Below are 15,427 nucleotides of genomic sequence, written 5' to 3'. Positions count from 1 at the left end.
TGCGCTTTGCAGACAGGTTGATGCCAGTATGATGGCGCTAAGTGCTGTGAAACAACGTATTCTTATACATTCTGAGGACTTCTCAATTAATGCTCATAATTGTGCTTTGTTCTTTATTGGCATACTGTTAATCACATATTACTAAACTTGGGGAGAAATGCCCCTTGATGAGGACAGAATAACCACGTTTATGTGTATGTTCAAGAAGTTATTTCGCCCAGCAGAAGAAAACATATTTCACAATTCATGGAATGTCTTTGAAATCTATTGTTGCCAGTTTAGAGTGGATATGAACATAAGAGATTGCACTGGTGGTGCAGTCAGCATGAGTAGTAGATTGGCAAGACTGGTCTCATAGCAAGGGAGCAAAGGGAGGAAGCATCGGAAAGGTTTCCTTAGACATCGATGAATGTTCAAAAATCACATAAATTCTCACTGAAATCTTCATCAACACAAATGGATGCTTCATGCCCCTAATTGTCAAAATGAATTCCACACCCACAGCACAGACTTCCATTTGTGATGCTAGAAATATTTAATTGCACGTTTACTCATCCATTGAGGATTTTGGAATTTCAAGCAATGCAGGACACACCAACGCTGTGTCTATGAAAATTGGTTGAAAAGAAGTCATTTCATCTGAATGAAATAAGAAGGAAGTTCAACCTTAAACCCTCTAGCTGTGCATTTGTGTTTGTCAAAGTTCACAGTCAGCTGTATACAAGGTGAAAGAATTCATCAGTATGTGATGGTTTCAAAGATTATCAACTTGGACCAAAAAAGCTTTACATTTTGTACCCATCGACCCACCATTAAGCAATCCTATTTTTGAGCAGAAGTTGTTGTCGGAGCATTGTAGGTGGGATGGCGGAGTGCAGAAAGTGAAAGGTTATGCCACTAATACAGTCGCATGGCATCACATGGTCATGTGATATATTTGAGAGAAAAGGTAACGGAGATATGCAGCTGTTGATTTCCAATCATGGCTACTTTCTCTAACATTCTGAGTCAAGCTTGCAGAACCATAGTTCATATTTCATTTAGACAGATCATAAAAGTATTGTCGTCAGTTTACAGAAGATATTTACATAACAGAGTCGTGAGAAACTGATGAGTTCATGTGACGTAAATTTCTAAGCCACTGTCTAATGTCAAACAAAGACAGTAATCAAAAATTGGACTTTTTTGTGTAGATATAGATGAATGCGCAACCAACACATCGAATTGTGAACAAGTCTGCAATAATACAATTGGAAGCTTCACATGCAGTTGCCTTCCTGGGTACAGCATCAACGCAACAAACACTTCACTTTGTGATGGTAGGACATTTTGCTCCAAATATTACATGCATATCACGCTGTTAATGATTGAAGATTTCCACTTTGCGGAATGTACATCAAACAGTTTCATTTGTGAGCTGTGAGCTTATGAGTTCCAAGATAATCAGTGTCATTTCAAGTTTGTAGTCGGAGCCTTATAGGTGTGAGGGGGAATTGCAGAAATTGAAACGTTATGCCACTAATACAGTCGCATGACATCAAATGGTTAGATTAGATTAGATTACTTGCAGTGTGAAAACATACCCTTCGGCCCAAAAAGTCCACACCGACCTGCCAAAGTGCAACCCAGCCAGACCCACCCCACTACATTTGCCCCTTCACCTAACCCTACGGGAAACTTAGCATGGCCAATTCACCTAACCTGCACATTTTTGTATTGTGGGAGGAAACCGGCGCACGGGTCATGTGATATATTTGAGAGAAAAGGTAATGGAGATATGCAAGTGTTCATGTCATATCACGGCTACTTTCTCTAACATACTGAGTCAAACTTGCAGAACCATAGTTCATATTTCATTTAGACAGATCATAAAAGTATTGTCGTCAGTTTACAGAAGATATTTACATAACAGAGTCGTGAGAAACTGATGAGATCATGTGACGTAAATTTCTAAGCCACTGTCGAATGTCAAACAAAGACAGTAATCAAAAATTGGACTTTTTTGTGTAGATATAGATGAATGCGCTACCAACACATCGAATTGTGAACAAGTCTGCAATAATACAATTGGAAGCTTCACATGCAGCTGTCTTCCTGGGTACAGCATCAACGCAACAAACACTTCACATTGTGATGGTAGGATATTTTTAACCAAACATTACATGCATATTACGCTGTTAATGGTTTAAGATGAGCACATTGTGAAATGGACATCAAATAATTTCGATTGCGATCTGTGAGCTGCTGACTTCCAAGATAATCAGTGTCTTGTTATAATGCTGTACACTTATGCGCTTTGCAGACAGGTTGATGCCAGTATGATGGCGCTAAGTGCTGTGAAACAATGTATTCTTATACATTCTGAGGACTTCTCAATTAATGCTCATAATTGTGCTTTGTTCTTTATTGGCATACTGTTAATCACATATTACTAAACTTGGTGAGAAATGCCCATTGATGAGGACAGAATAACCACATTTATGTGTATGTTGAAGAAGTTTCTTTCGCCCAGCAGAAGAAAACATATTTCACAATTCATGGAATGTCTTTGAAATCTATTGTTGCCAGTTTAGAGTGGATATGAACATAAGAGATTGCAGTGGCGGTGCAGTCAGCATGAGTAGTAGTTTGGCAAGACTGGTCTCATAGCAAGGAAGCAAAGTGAGGAAGCATCGGAAAGGTTTCCTTAGACATCGATGAATGTTCAAAAATCACATAAATTCGCACTGAAATCTTCATCAACACAAATGGATGCTTCATGCCCCTAATTGTCAAAATGAATTCCACACCCACAGCACAGACTTCCATTTGTGATGCTAGAAATATTTAATTGCACGTTTACTCATCCATTGAGGATTTTGGAATTTCAAGCAATGCAGGACACACCAACGCTGTGTCTATGAAAATTGGTTGAAAAGAAGTCTTTTCATCTGAATGAAATACGAAGGAGGTTCAACCTTAAACCCTCTCGCTGTGCATTTGTGTTTGTCAAAGTTCACAGTCAGCTGTATACAAGGTGAAAGAATTCATCAGTATGTGATGTTTTCAAAGATTATCAACTTGGACCAAAAAAGCTTTACATTTTGTGCCCATCGACCCACCATTAACCAATCCTATTTTTGAGCAGAAGTTGTAGTCGGAGCCTTGTAGGTGTGATGGCGGAGTGCAGAAAGTGAAAGGTTATGCCACTAATACAGTCGCATGGCATCACATGGCCATGTGATATATTTGAGAGAAAAGGTAATGGAGATATGCAGCTGTTGATTTCCAATCATGGCTACTTTCTCTAACATTCTGAGTCAAGCTTGCAGAACCATAGTTCATATTTCATTTAGACAGATCATAAAAGTATTGTCGTCAGTTTACAGAAGATATTTACATAACAGAGTCGTGAGAAACTGATGAAATCATGTGACGTAAATTTCTAAACCACTGTCTAATGTCAAACAAAGACAGTAATCAAAAATTGGACTTTTTTGTGTAGATATAGATGAATGCGCAACCAACACATCGAATTGTGAACAAGTCTGCAATAATACAATTGGAAGCTTCACATGCAGCTGCCTTCCTGGGTACAGCATCAACGCAACAAACACTTCACGTTGTGATGGTAGGACATTTTTATCCAAATATTACATGCATATCACGCTGTTAATGATTGAAGATTACCACTTTGCGGAATGTACATCAAACAGTTTCATTTGTGAGCTGTGAGCTTATGATTTCCAAGATAATCCGTGTCATTTCAAGTTTGTAGTCGGAGCCTTATAACTGTGAGGGGGAATTGCAGAAAGTGAAAAATTATGCCACTAATACAGTCGCATGACATCAAATGGTTAGATTAGATTAGATTACTTGCAGTGCGAAAACAGGCCCTTCGGCCCAACAAGTCCACACCGACCTGCCGAAGCGCAACCCACCCAGACCCACCCCACTACATTTGCCCCTTCACCTAACCCTACGGGAAACTTAGCATGGCCAATTCACCTAACCAGCACATTTTTGTATTGTGGGAGGAAACCGGCGCACCGGTCATGTGATATATTTGAGAGAAAAGGTAATGGAGATATGCAAGTGTTCATGTCATATCATGGCTACTTTCTCTAACATACTGAGTCAAACTTGCAGAACCATAGTTCATATTTCATTTCGACAGATGATAACAGTATTGTTGTCAGTTTGCAGAAGATATTTACATGAGAGAAGCTATTTACATGGCACTAGCTGTGCAGTCAGCATGAGTAGTAGATTGGGAGAAAGTGAGGACCGCAGATGCTGGAGTACCAGACGTTTCGGGCAAAAGCCCTTCTTCTGGAATTCTCCTGCTCCTCGGATGCTGCCTGGCCTGCTGTGTTTTTCCAGCACAACATTTTTCAAACATGAGTAGTAGATTGGCAAGACTGGTTTCATAGCGAGGGAGCAAAGGGAGGAAACATCGGAAAGGTTTCCTTCGACATCGATGAATGTTTAAAAATCACATAACTTTGCACTGACATCTTCAACAACACAAATGGGTGCTTCATACCCCAAGTTTCTTCGAAATAAATGGCACAACCGCAGCACAGACTTCCGTTTGTGATGCTAGAAATATTTAATTGCACATTTACTCATCCATTGCTGATTTTGGAATTTCAGAAAAAAGCAGGAAAAACCAAAGCTCTGTCAATGAATATTGGTTGAAAAGAAATCTTTTGAGCTCCATCTGTATGTAATAAGAAGGAGGTTCAAACTTAAACCCTGTCGCTGTGCCGTTGAGTTTGTTCACATTCAGAGTCAGTTGTGGAAAAGGTGAAAGAATACATCAGGCTGTGATGGGTTCACAGATTATTGAATTGGACCAAAAAAGCTATGCATTTTGTGCCCATGAACTCGCCATTAACCAATCTTATTGTTGAGCAGAAATTGTAGTTAGAGCCTTGCAGGTATGAGGGCAAAGTGTAGAAAATGAAATGTCATGTCACTGATACAATCACATGGCCCCACATGGCCATTTGATATATTTGTGAGCAACGATAGGAGGTATACGCAGATGGACATGTCTAATCATGGCTACTTTCTCTAAAATTCTGGGTCAAGCTTGAAGAACCAGGGATTATACTTCATTTAGAGAAATCATAAAATGTATTGTTGTTAGTTCTCAGAAGACAGAAAACTGAGAAACTAATGAGACCATGGGATGTAAATTTCTAGGGCACTGTCCAATGTCAAACAAAGTCAGTAATCAAAAATTGGACTTTTTTGTGTAGATATAGATGAATGTGCAACCAGCACATCGAATTGTGAACAAGTCTGCAATAATACAATTGGAAGCTTCACATGCAGCTGCCTTCCTGGGTACAGCATCAACGCAACAAACACTTCACATTGTGATGGTAGGATATTTTTATCCAAATATTACATGCATATTACGCTATTAATGGTTTAAGATGAGCACTTTGTGAAATGGACATCAAATAATTTCGATTGCGATCTGTGAGCTGCTGACTTGCAAGATAATCAGTGTCTTGTTATAATGCTGTACACTTATGCGCTTTGCAGACAGGTTAATGCCAGTATGATGGCGCTAAGTGCTGTGAAACAATGTATTCTTATACATTCTGAGGACTTCTCAATTAATGTTCATAATTGTGCTTTGTTCTTTATTGGCATACTGTTAATCACATATTACTAAACTTGGTGAGAAATGCCCCTTGATGAGGACAGAATAACCACATTTATGTGTATCCTGAAGAAGTTTCTTTCGCCCAGCAGAAGAAAACATATTTCACAATTCATGGAATGTCTTTGAAATCTATTGTTGCCAGTTTAGAGTGGATATGAACATAAGAGATTGCACTGGCTGCGCAGTCAGCATGAGTAGTAGATTGGCAAGACTGGTCTCATAGCAAGGGAGCAAAGGGAGGAAGCATCGGAAAGGTTTCCTTAGACATCGATGAATGTTCAAAAATCACATAAATTCGCACTGAAATCTTCATCAACACAAATGGATGCTTCATGCCCCTAATTGTCAAAATGAATTCCACACCCACAGCACAGACTTCCATTTGTGATGCTAGAAATATTTAATTGCACGTTTACTCATCCATTGAGGGTTTTGGAATTTCAAGCAATGCAGGACACACCAACGCTGTGTCTATGAAAATTGGTTGAAAAGAAGTCTTTTCATCTGAATGAAATAAGAAGGAGGTTCAACCTTAAACCCTCTCGCTGTGCATTTGTGATTGTCAAAGTTCACAGTCAGCTGTATACAAGTTGAAAGAATTCATCAGTATGTGATGGTTTCAAAGATTATCAACTTGGACCAAAAAAGCTTTACATTTTGTGCCCATCGACCCACCATTAACCAATCCTATTTTTGAGCAGAAGTTGTAGTCGGAGCCTTGTAGGTGTGATGGCGGAGTGCAGAAAGTGAAAGGTTATGCCACTAATACAGTCGCATGGCATCACATGATCATGTGATATATATGAACCATAGTTCATATTTCATTTAGACAGATCATAAAAGTATTGTCGTCAGTTTACAGAAGATATTTACATAACAGAGTCGTGAGAAACTGATGAGATCATGTGACGTAAATTTCTAAGCCACTGTCTATTGTCAAACAAAGACAGTAATCAAAAATTGGACTTTTTTGTGTAGATATAGATGAATGCTCAACCAACACATCGAATTGTGAACAAGTCTGCAATAATACAATTGGAAGCTTCACATGCAGCTGCCTTCCTGGGTACAGCATCAACGCAACAAACACTTCACTTTGTGATGGTAGGACATTTTGCTCCAAATATTACATGCATATCACGCTGTTAATGATTGAAGATTTCCACTTTGCGGAATGTACATCAAACAGTTTCATTTGTGAGCTGTGAGCTTATGATTTCCAAGATAATCAGTGTCATTTCAAGTTTGTAGTCGGAGCCTTATAGGTGTGAGGGGGAATTGCAGAAATTGAAACGTTATGCCACTAATACAGTCGCATGACATCAAATGGTTAGATTAGATTAGATTACTTGCAGTGTGAAAACATACCCTTCGGCCCAAAAAGTCCACACCGACCTGCCAAAGTGCAACCCAGCCAGACCCACCCCACTACATTTGCCCCTTCACCTAACCCTACGGGAAACTTAGCATGGCCAATTCACCTAACCTGCACATTTTTGTATTGTGGGAGGAAACCGGCGCACGGGTCATGTGATATATTTGAGAGAAAAGGTAATGGAGATATGCAAGTGTTCATGTCATATCATGGCTACTTTCTCTAACATACTGAGTCAAACTTGCAGAACCATAGTTCATATTTCATTTAGACAGATCATAAAAGTATTGTCGTCAGTTTACAGAAGATATTTACATAACAGAGTCGTGAGAAAGTGATGAGATCATGTGACGTAAATTTCTAAGCCACTGTCTAATGTCAAACAAAGACAGTAATCAAAAATTGGACTTTTTTGTGTAGATATAGATGAATGCGCTACCAACACATCGAATTGTGAACAAGTCTGCAATAATACAATTGGAAGCTTCACATGCAGCTGCCTTCCTGGGTACAGCATCAACGCAACAAACACTTCACATTGTGATGGTAGGATATTTTTATCCAAATATTACATGCATATTACGCTGTTAATGGTTTAAGATGAGCACATTGTGAAATGGACATCAAATAATTTCGATTGCGATCTGTGAGCTGCTGACTTCCAAGATAATCAGTGTCTTGTTATAATGCTGTACACTTATGCGCTTTGCAGACAGGTTAATGCCAGTATGATGGCGCTAAGTGCTGTGAAACAATGTATTCTTATACATTCTGAGGACTTCTCAATTAATGCTCATAATTGTGCTTTGTTCTTTATTGGCATACTGTTAATCACATATTACTAAACTTGGTGAGAAATGCCCATTGATGAGGACAGAATAACCACATTTATGTGTATGTTGAAGAAGTTTCTTTCGCCCAGCAGAAGAAAACATATTTCACAATTCATGGAATGTCTTTGAAATCTATTGTTGCCAGTTTAGAGTGGATATGAACATAAGAGATTGCAGTGGCGGTGCAGTCAGCATGAGTAGTAGATTGGCAAGACTGGTCTCATAGCAAGGAAGCAAAGTGAGGAAGCATCGGAAAGGTTTCCTTAGACATCGATGAATGTTCAAAAATCACATAAATTCGCACTGAAATCTTCATCAACACAAATGGATGCTTCATGCCCCTAATTGTCAAAATGAATTCCACACCCACAGCACAGACTTCCATTTGTGATGCTAGAAATATTTAATTGCACGTTTACTCATCCATTGAGGATTTTGGAATTTCAAGCAATGCAGGACACACCAACGCTGTGTCTATGAAAATTGGTTGAAAAGAAGTCTTTTCATCTGAATGAAATACGAAGGAGGTTCAACCTTAAACCCTCTCGCTGTGCATTTGTGTTTGTCAAAGTTCACAGTCAGCTGTATACAAGGTGAAAGAATTCATCAGTATGTGATGTTTTCAAAGATTATCAACTTGGACCAAAAAAGCTTTACATTTTGTGCCCATCGACCCACCATTAACCAATCCTATTTTTGAGCAGAAGTTGTAGTCGGAGCCTTGTAGGTGTGATGGCGGAGTGCAGAAAGTGAAAGGTTATGCCACTAATACAGTCGCATGGCATCACATGGCCATGTGATATATTTGAGAGAAAAGGTAATGGAGATATGCAGCTGTTGATTTCCAATCATGGCTACTTTCTCTAACATTCTGAGTCAAGCTTGCAGAACCATAGTTCATATTTCATTTAGACAGATCATAAAAGTATTGTCGTCAGTTTACAGAAGATATTTACATAACAGAGTCGTGAGAAACTGATGAGATCATGTGACGTAAATTTCTAAACCACTGTCTAATGTCAAACAAAGACAGTAATCAAAAATTGGACTTTTTTGTGTAGATATAGATGAATGCGCAACCAACACATCAAATTGTGAACAAGTCTGCAATAATACAATTGGAAGCTTCACATGCAGCTGCCTTCCTGGGTACAGCATCAACGCAACAAACACTTCACGTTGTGTTGGTAGGACATTTTTATCCAAATATTACATGCATATCACGCTGTTAATGATTGAAGATTACCACTTTGTGGAATGTACATCAAACAGTTTCATTTGTGAGCTGTGAGCTTATGAGTTCCAAGATAATCAGTGTCATTTCAAGTTTGTAGTCGGAGCCTTATAGGTGTGAGGGGGAAATGCAGAAAGTGAAAAATTATGCCACTAATACAGTCGCATGACATCACATGGTTAGATTAGATTAGATTACTTGCAGTGCGAAAACAGGCCCTTCGGCCCAACAAGTCCACACCGACCTGCCGAAGCGCAACCCACCCAGACCCACCCCACTACATTTGCCCCTTCACCTAACCCTACGGGAAACTTAGCATGGCCAATTCACCTAACCAGCACATTTTTGTATTGTGGGAGGAAACCGGCGCACCGGTCATGTGATATATTTGAGAGAAAAGGTAATGGAGATATGCAAGTGTTCATGTCATATCACGGCTACTTTCTCTAACATCCTGAGTCAAACTTGCAGAACCATAGTTCATATTTCATTTCGACAGATGATAACAGTATTGTTGTCAGTTTGCAGAAGATATTTACATGAGAGAAGCTATTTACATGGCACTAGCTGTGCAGTCAGCATGAGTAGTAGATTGGGAGAAAGTGAGGACCGCAGATGCTGGAGTACCAGACGTTTCGGGCATAAGCCCTTCTTCTGGAATTCTCCTGCTCCTCGGATGCTGCCTGGCCTGCTGTGTTTTTCCAGCACAACATTTTTCAAACATGAGTAGTAGATTGGCAAGACTGGTCTCATAGCGAGGGAGCAAAGGGAGGAAACATCGGAAAGGTTTCCTTCGACATTGATGAATGTTTAAAAATCACATAACTTTGCACTGACATCTTCAACAACACAAATGGGTGCTTCATACCCCAAGTTTCTTCGAAATAAATGGCACAACCGCAGCACAGACTTCCGTTTGTGATGCTAGAAATATTTAATTGCACATTTACTCATCCATTGCTGATTTTGGAATTTCAGACAAAGCAGGAAAAACCAAAGCTCTGTCAATGAATATTGGTTGAAAAGAAATCTTTTGAGCTCCATCTGTATGTAATAAGAAGGAGGTTCAAACTTAAACCCTGTCGCTGTGCCGTTGAGTTTGTTCACATTCAGAGTCAGTTGTGGAAAAGGTGAAAGAATACATCAGGCTGTGATGGGTTCACAGATTATTGAATTGGACCAAAAAAGCTATGCATTTTGTGCCCATGAACTCGCCATTAACCAATCTTATTGTTGAGCAGAATTTGTAGTTAGAGCCTTGCAGGTATGAGGGCAAAGTGTAGAAAATGAAATGTCATGTCACTGATACAATCACATGGCCCCACATGGCCATTTGATATATTTGTGAGCAACGATAGGAGGTATACGCAGATGGACATGTCTAATCATGGCTACTTTCTCTAAAATTCTGGGTCAAGCTTGAAGAACCAGGGATTATACTTCATTTAGAGAAATCATAAAATGTATTGTTGTTAGTTCTCAGAAGACAGAAAACTGAGAAACTAATGAGACCATGGGATGTAAATTTCTAGGGCACTGTCCAATGTCAAACAAAGTCAGTGATCAAAAATTGGACTTTTTTGTGTAGATAATGATGAATGTGCAACCAACACATCGAATTGTGAACAAGTCTGCAATAATACAATTGGAAGCTTCACATGCAGCTGCCTTCCTGGGTACAGCATCAACGCAACAAACACTTCACATTGTGATGGTAGGATATTTTTATCCAAATATTACATGCATATTACGCTATTAATGGTTTAAGATGAGCACTTTGTGAAATGGACATCAAATAATTTCGATTGCGATCTGTGAGCTGCTGACTTGCAAGATAATCAGTGTCTTGTTATAATGCTGTACACTTATGCGCTTTGCAGACAGGTTGATGCCAGTATGATGGCGCTAAGTGCTGTGAAACAATGTATTCTTATACATTCTGAGGACTTCTCAATTAATGTTCATAATTGTGCTTTGTTCTTTATTGGCATACTGTTAATCACATATTACTAAACTTGGTGAGAAATGCCCCTTGATGAGGACAGAATAACTACATTTATGTGTATCCTGAAGAAGTTTCTTTCGCCCAGCAGAAGAAAACATATTTCACAATTCATGGAATGTCTTTGAAATCTATTGTTGCCAGTTTAGAGTGGATATGAACATAAGAGATTGCACTGGCTGCGCAGTCAGCATGAGTAGTAGATTGGCAAGACTGGTCTCATAGCAAGGGAGCAAAGGGAGGAAGCATCGGAAAGGTTTCCTTAGACATCGATGAATGTTCAAAAATCACATAAATTCGCACTGAAATCTTCATCAACACAAATGGATGCTTCATGCCCCTAATTGTCAAAATGAATTCCACACCCACAGCACAGACTTCCATTTGTGATGCTAGAAATATTTAATTGCACGTTTACTCATCCATTGAGGGTTTTGGAATTTCAAGCAATGCAGGACACACCAACGCTGTGTCTATGAAAATTGGTTGAAAAGAAGTCTTTTCATCTGAATGAAATAAGAAGGAGGTTCAACCTTAAACCCTCTCGCTGTGCATTTGTGATTGTCAAAGTTCACAGTCAGCTGTATACAAGTTGAAAGAATTCATCAGTATGTGATGGTTTCAAAGATTATCAACTTGGACCAAAAAAGCTTTACATTTTGTGCCCATCGACCCACCATTAACCAATCCTATTTTTGAGCAGAAGTTGTAGTCGGAGCCTTGTAGGTGTGATGGCGGAGTGCAGAAAGTGAAAGGTTATGCCACTAATACAGTCGCATGGCATCACATGATCATGTGATATATATGAACCATAGTTCATATTTCATTTAGACAGATCATAAAAGTATTGTCGTCAGTTTACAGAAGATATTTACATAACAGAGTCGTGAGAAACTGATGAGATCATGTGACGTAAATTTCTAAACCACTGTCTAATGTCAAACAAAGACAGTAATCAAAAATTGGACATTTTTGTGTAGATATAGATGAATGCGCAACCAACACATCGAATTGTGAACAAGTCTGCAATAATACAATTGGAAGCTTCACATGCAGCTGCCTTCCTGGGTACAGCATCAACGCAACAAACACTTCACTTTGTGATGGTAGGTCATTTTTCTTCAAATATTACATGCATATCACGCTGTTAATGATTGAAGATTACCACTTTGCGGAATGTACATCAAACAGTTTCATTTGTGAGCTGTGAGCTTATGAGTTCCAAGATAATCAGTGTCATTTCAAGTTTGTAGTCGGAGCCTTATAGGTGTGAGGGGGAAATGCAGAATTTGAAACGTTATGCCACTAATACAGTCGCATGACATCACATGGTTAGATTAGATTAGATTACTTGCAGTGCGAAAACAGGCCCTTCGGCCCAACAAGTCCACACCGACCTGCCGAAGCGCAACCCACCCAGACCCACCCCACTACGTTTGCCCCTTCACCTAACCCTACGGGAAACTTAGCATGGCCAATTCACCTAACCAGCACATTTTTGTATTGTGGGAGGAAACCGGCGCACCGGTCATGTGATATATTTGAGAGAAAAGGTAATGGAGATATGCAAGTGTTCATGTCATATCATGGCTACTTTCTCTAACATACTGAGTCAAACTTGCAGAACCATAGTTCATATTTCATTGCGACAGATGATAACAGTATTGTTGTCAATTTCCAGAAGATATTGACATTAGAGAAGCTATTTACATGGCACTGGCTGTGCAGTCAGCATGAGTAGTTGATTGGGAGAAAGTGAGGACCGCAGATGCTGGAGTACCAGACGTTTCGGGCATAAGCCCTTCTTCAGGAATTCTCCTGCTCCTTGGATGCTGCCTGGCCTGCTGTGTTTTTCCAGCACAACATTTTTCAAACATGAGTACTAGATTGGCAAGACTGGTCTCATAGCGAGGGAGCAAAGGGAGGAAACATCGGAAACGTTTCCTTCGACATCGATGAATGTTCAAAAATCACATAACTTTGCACTGACATCTTCAACAACACAAATGGGTGCTTCGAAATAAATGGCACAACCGCAGCACAGACTTCCGTTTGTGATGCTAGAAATATTTAATTGCACATTTACTCATCCATTGCTGATTTTGGAATTTCGGACAAAGCAGGAAAAACCAAAGCTCTGTCAATGAATATTGGTTGAAAAGAAATCTTTTGAGCTCCATCTATATGTAATAAGAAGGAGGTTCAAACTTAAACCCTGTCGCTGTGCCGTTGAGTTTGTTTACGTTCAGAGTCAGTTGTGGAAAAGGTGAAAGAATACATCAGGCTGTGATGGGTTCACAGATTATTGAATTGGACCAAAAAAGCTATGCATTTTGTGCCCATGAACTCGCCATTAACCAATCTTATTGTTGAGCAGAAATTGTAGTTAGAGCCTTGCAGGTATGAGGGCAAAGTGTAGAAAATGAAATGTCATGTCACTGATACAATCACATGGCCCCACATGGCCATTTGATATATTTGTGAGCAACGATATTAGGTATACGCAGATGTACATGTCTAATCATGGCTACTTTCTCTAAAATTCTGGGTCAAGCTTGAAGAACCAGGGATTATACTTCATTTAGAAAAATCATAAAATGTATTGTTGTTAGTTCTCAGAAGACAGAAAACTGAGAAACTAATGAGACCATGGGATGTAAATTTCTAGGGCACTGTCCAATGTCAAACAAAGTCAGTGATCAAAAATTGGACTTTTTTGTGTAGATATAGATGAATGTGCAACCAACACATCGAATTGTGAACAAGTCTGCAATAATACAATTGGAAGCTTCACATGCAGCTGCCTTCCTGGGTACAGCATCAATGCAACAATCACTTCACGTTGTGATGGTAGGATATTTTTATCCAAATATTACATGCATATTACGCTATTCATGGTTTAAGATGAGCACTTTGTGAAATGGACATCAAATAATTTCGATTGCGATCTGTGAGCTGCTGACTTCCAAGATAATCAGTGTCTTGTTATAATGCTGTACACTTATGCGCTTTGCAGACAGGTTGATGCCAGTATGATGTGCTAAGTGATGTGAAACAACGTATTCTTATACATTCTGAGGACTTCTCAATTAATGCTCATAATTGTGCTTTGTTCTTCATGGGCATACTGTTAATGCTAATCACATATTACTTAACTTGGTGAGAAATGTCCCTTCATGAGGACAGAATAACCACGTTTATGTGTATGTTCAAGAAGTTTCTTTTGCCCAGCAGAAGAAAACATATTTCACAATTCATGGAATGTCTTTGAAATCTATTGTTGCCAGTTTAGAGTGGATATGAACATAAGAGATTGCACTGGCGGTGCAGTCAGCATGAGTAGTAGATTGGCAAGACTGGTCTCATAGCAAGGGAGCAAAGGGAGGAAGCATCGGAAAGGTTTCCTTAGACATCGATGAATGTTCAAAAATCACATAAATTCTCACTGAAATCTTCATCAACACAAATGGATGCTTCATGCCCCTAATTGTCAAAATGAATTCCACACCCACAGCACAGACTTCCATTTGTGATGCTAGAAATATTTAATTGCACGTTTACTCATCCATTGAGGATTTTGGAATTTCAAGCAATGCAGGACACACCAACGCTGTGTCTATGAAAATTGGTTGAAAAGAAGTCATTTCATCTGAATGAAATAAGAAGGAAGTTCAACCTTAAACCCTCTCGCTGTGCATTTGTGTTTGTCAAAGTTCACAGTCAGCTGTATACAAGGTGAAAGAATTCATCAGTATGTGATGGTTTCAAAGATTATCAACTTGGACCAAAAAAGCTTTACATTTTGTACCCATCGACCCACCATTAACCAATCCTATTTTTGAGCAGAAGTTGTTGTCGGAGCATTGTCGGTGTGATGGCGGAGTGCAGAAAGTGAAAGGTTATGCCACTAATACAGTCGCATGGCATCACATGGCCATGTGATATATTTGAGAGAAAAGGTAATGGAGATATGCAGCTGTTGATTTCCAATCATGGCTACTTTCTCTAACATTCTGAGTCAAGCTTGCAGAACCATAGTTCATATTTCATTTAGACAGATCATAAAAGTATTGTCGTCAGTTTACAGAAGATATTTACAAAACAGAGTCGTGAGAAACTGATGAGATGTTTGTGCAATGTGTGCAGGAGAGTTTCCTGACACAATATGTAGATAAGCCAACAAGAGGTGAGGCCATACTGGATTTGGTTCTGGGTAACGAACCAGGCCAGGTATTAGAACTAGAGGTAGGTGAGCACTTTGGGGACAGTGACCACAATTCGGTGATTTTTAGTCTCGTGATGGGGAGGGATAAGTGTGTAC

General features: G+C 39.3%; 2 protein-coding genes and 1 long non-coding RNA gene across 3 annotated transcripts in view; all 3 read left to right on the top strand.

Moving 5' to 3' along the window:
• LOC140478649 (uncharacterized) overlaps window positions 1–15,427 on the top strand; it is a gene marked incomplete at its 5' end in the record, with an annotated part of 83,185 nt that overhangs the window by 2,046 nt on the left and 65,712 nt on the right. The window lies entirely within an intron of this gene.
• LOC140478851 (uncharacterized) lies at window positions 1,192–3,607 on the top strand. Its single transcript, XR_011960881.1, has 3 exons — window positions 1,192–1,319; window positions 2,011–2,136; window positions 3,485–3,607. It is a non-coding gene; the product is annotated as an uncharacterized lncRNA (long non-coding RNA).
• Window positions 5,253–15,427, top strand: part of LOC140478577 (uncharacterized) — a 49,108-nt gene continuing 38,933 nt past the window's right edge. The window contains exons 1-6 of the mRNA XM_072571798.1: window positions 5,253–5,334; window positions 6,641–6,766; window positions 7,458–7,583; window positions 8,932–9,057; window positions 10,693–10,818; window positions 13,831–13,956. Coding sequence (XP_072427899.1) covers window positions 5,253–5,334; window positions 6,641–6,766; window positions 7,458–7,583; window positions 8,932–9,057; window positions 10,693–10,818; window positions 13,831–13,956 — 712 coding nt within the window. The remainder of the gene's footprint in view (window positions 5,335–6,640; window positions 6,767–7,457; window positions 7,584–8,931; window positions 9,058–10,692; window positions 10,819–13,830; window positions 13,957–15,427) is intronic.

Source organism: Chiloscyllium punctatum, chromosome 6, assembly GCF_047496795.1.
Source record: "Chiloscyllium punctatum isolate Juve2018m chromosome 6, sChiPun1.3, whole genome shotgun sequence".
Classification (NCBI taxonomy): Eukaryota; Metazoa; Chordata; class Chondrichthyes; order Orectolobiformes; family Hemiscylliidae; genus Chiloscyllium; species Chiloscyllium punctatum.
Note: the sequence above shows the minus strand (reverse complement) of the source record. Positions and strands in the feature narration are given on the sequence as shown.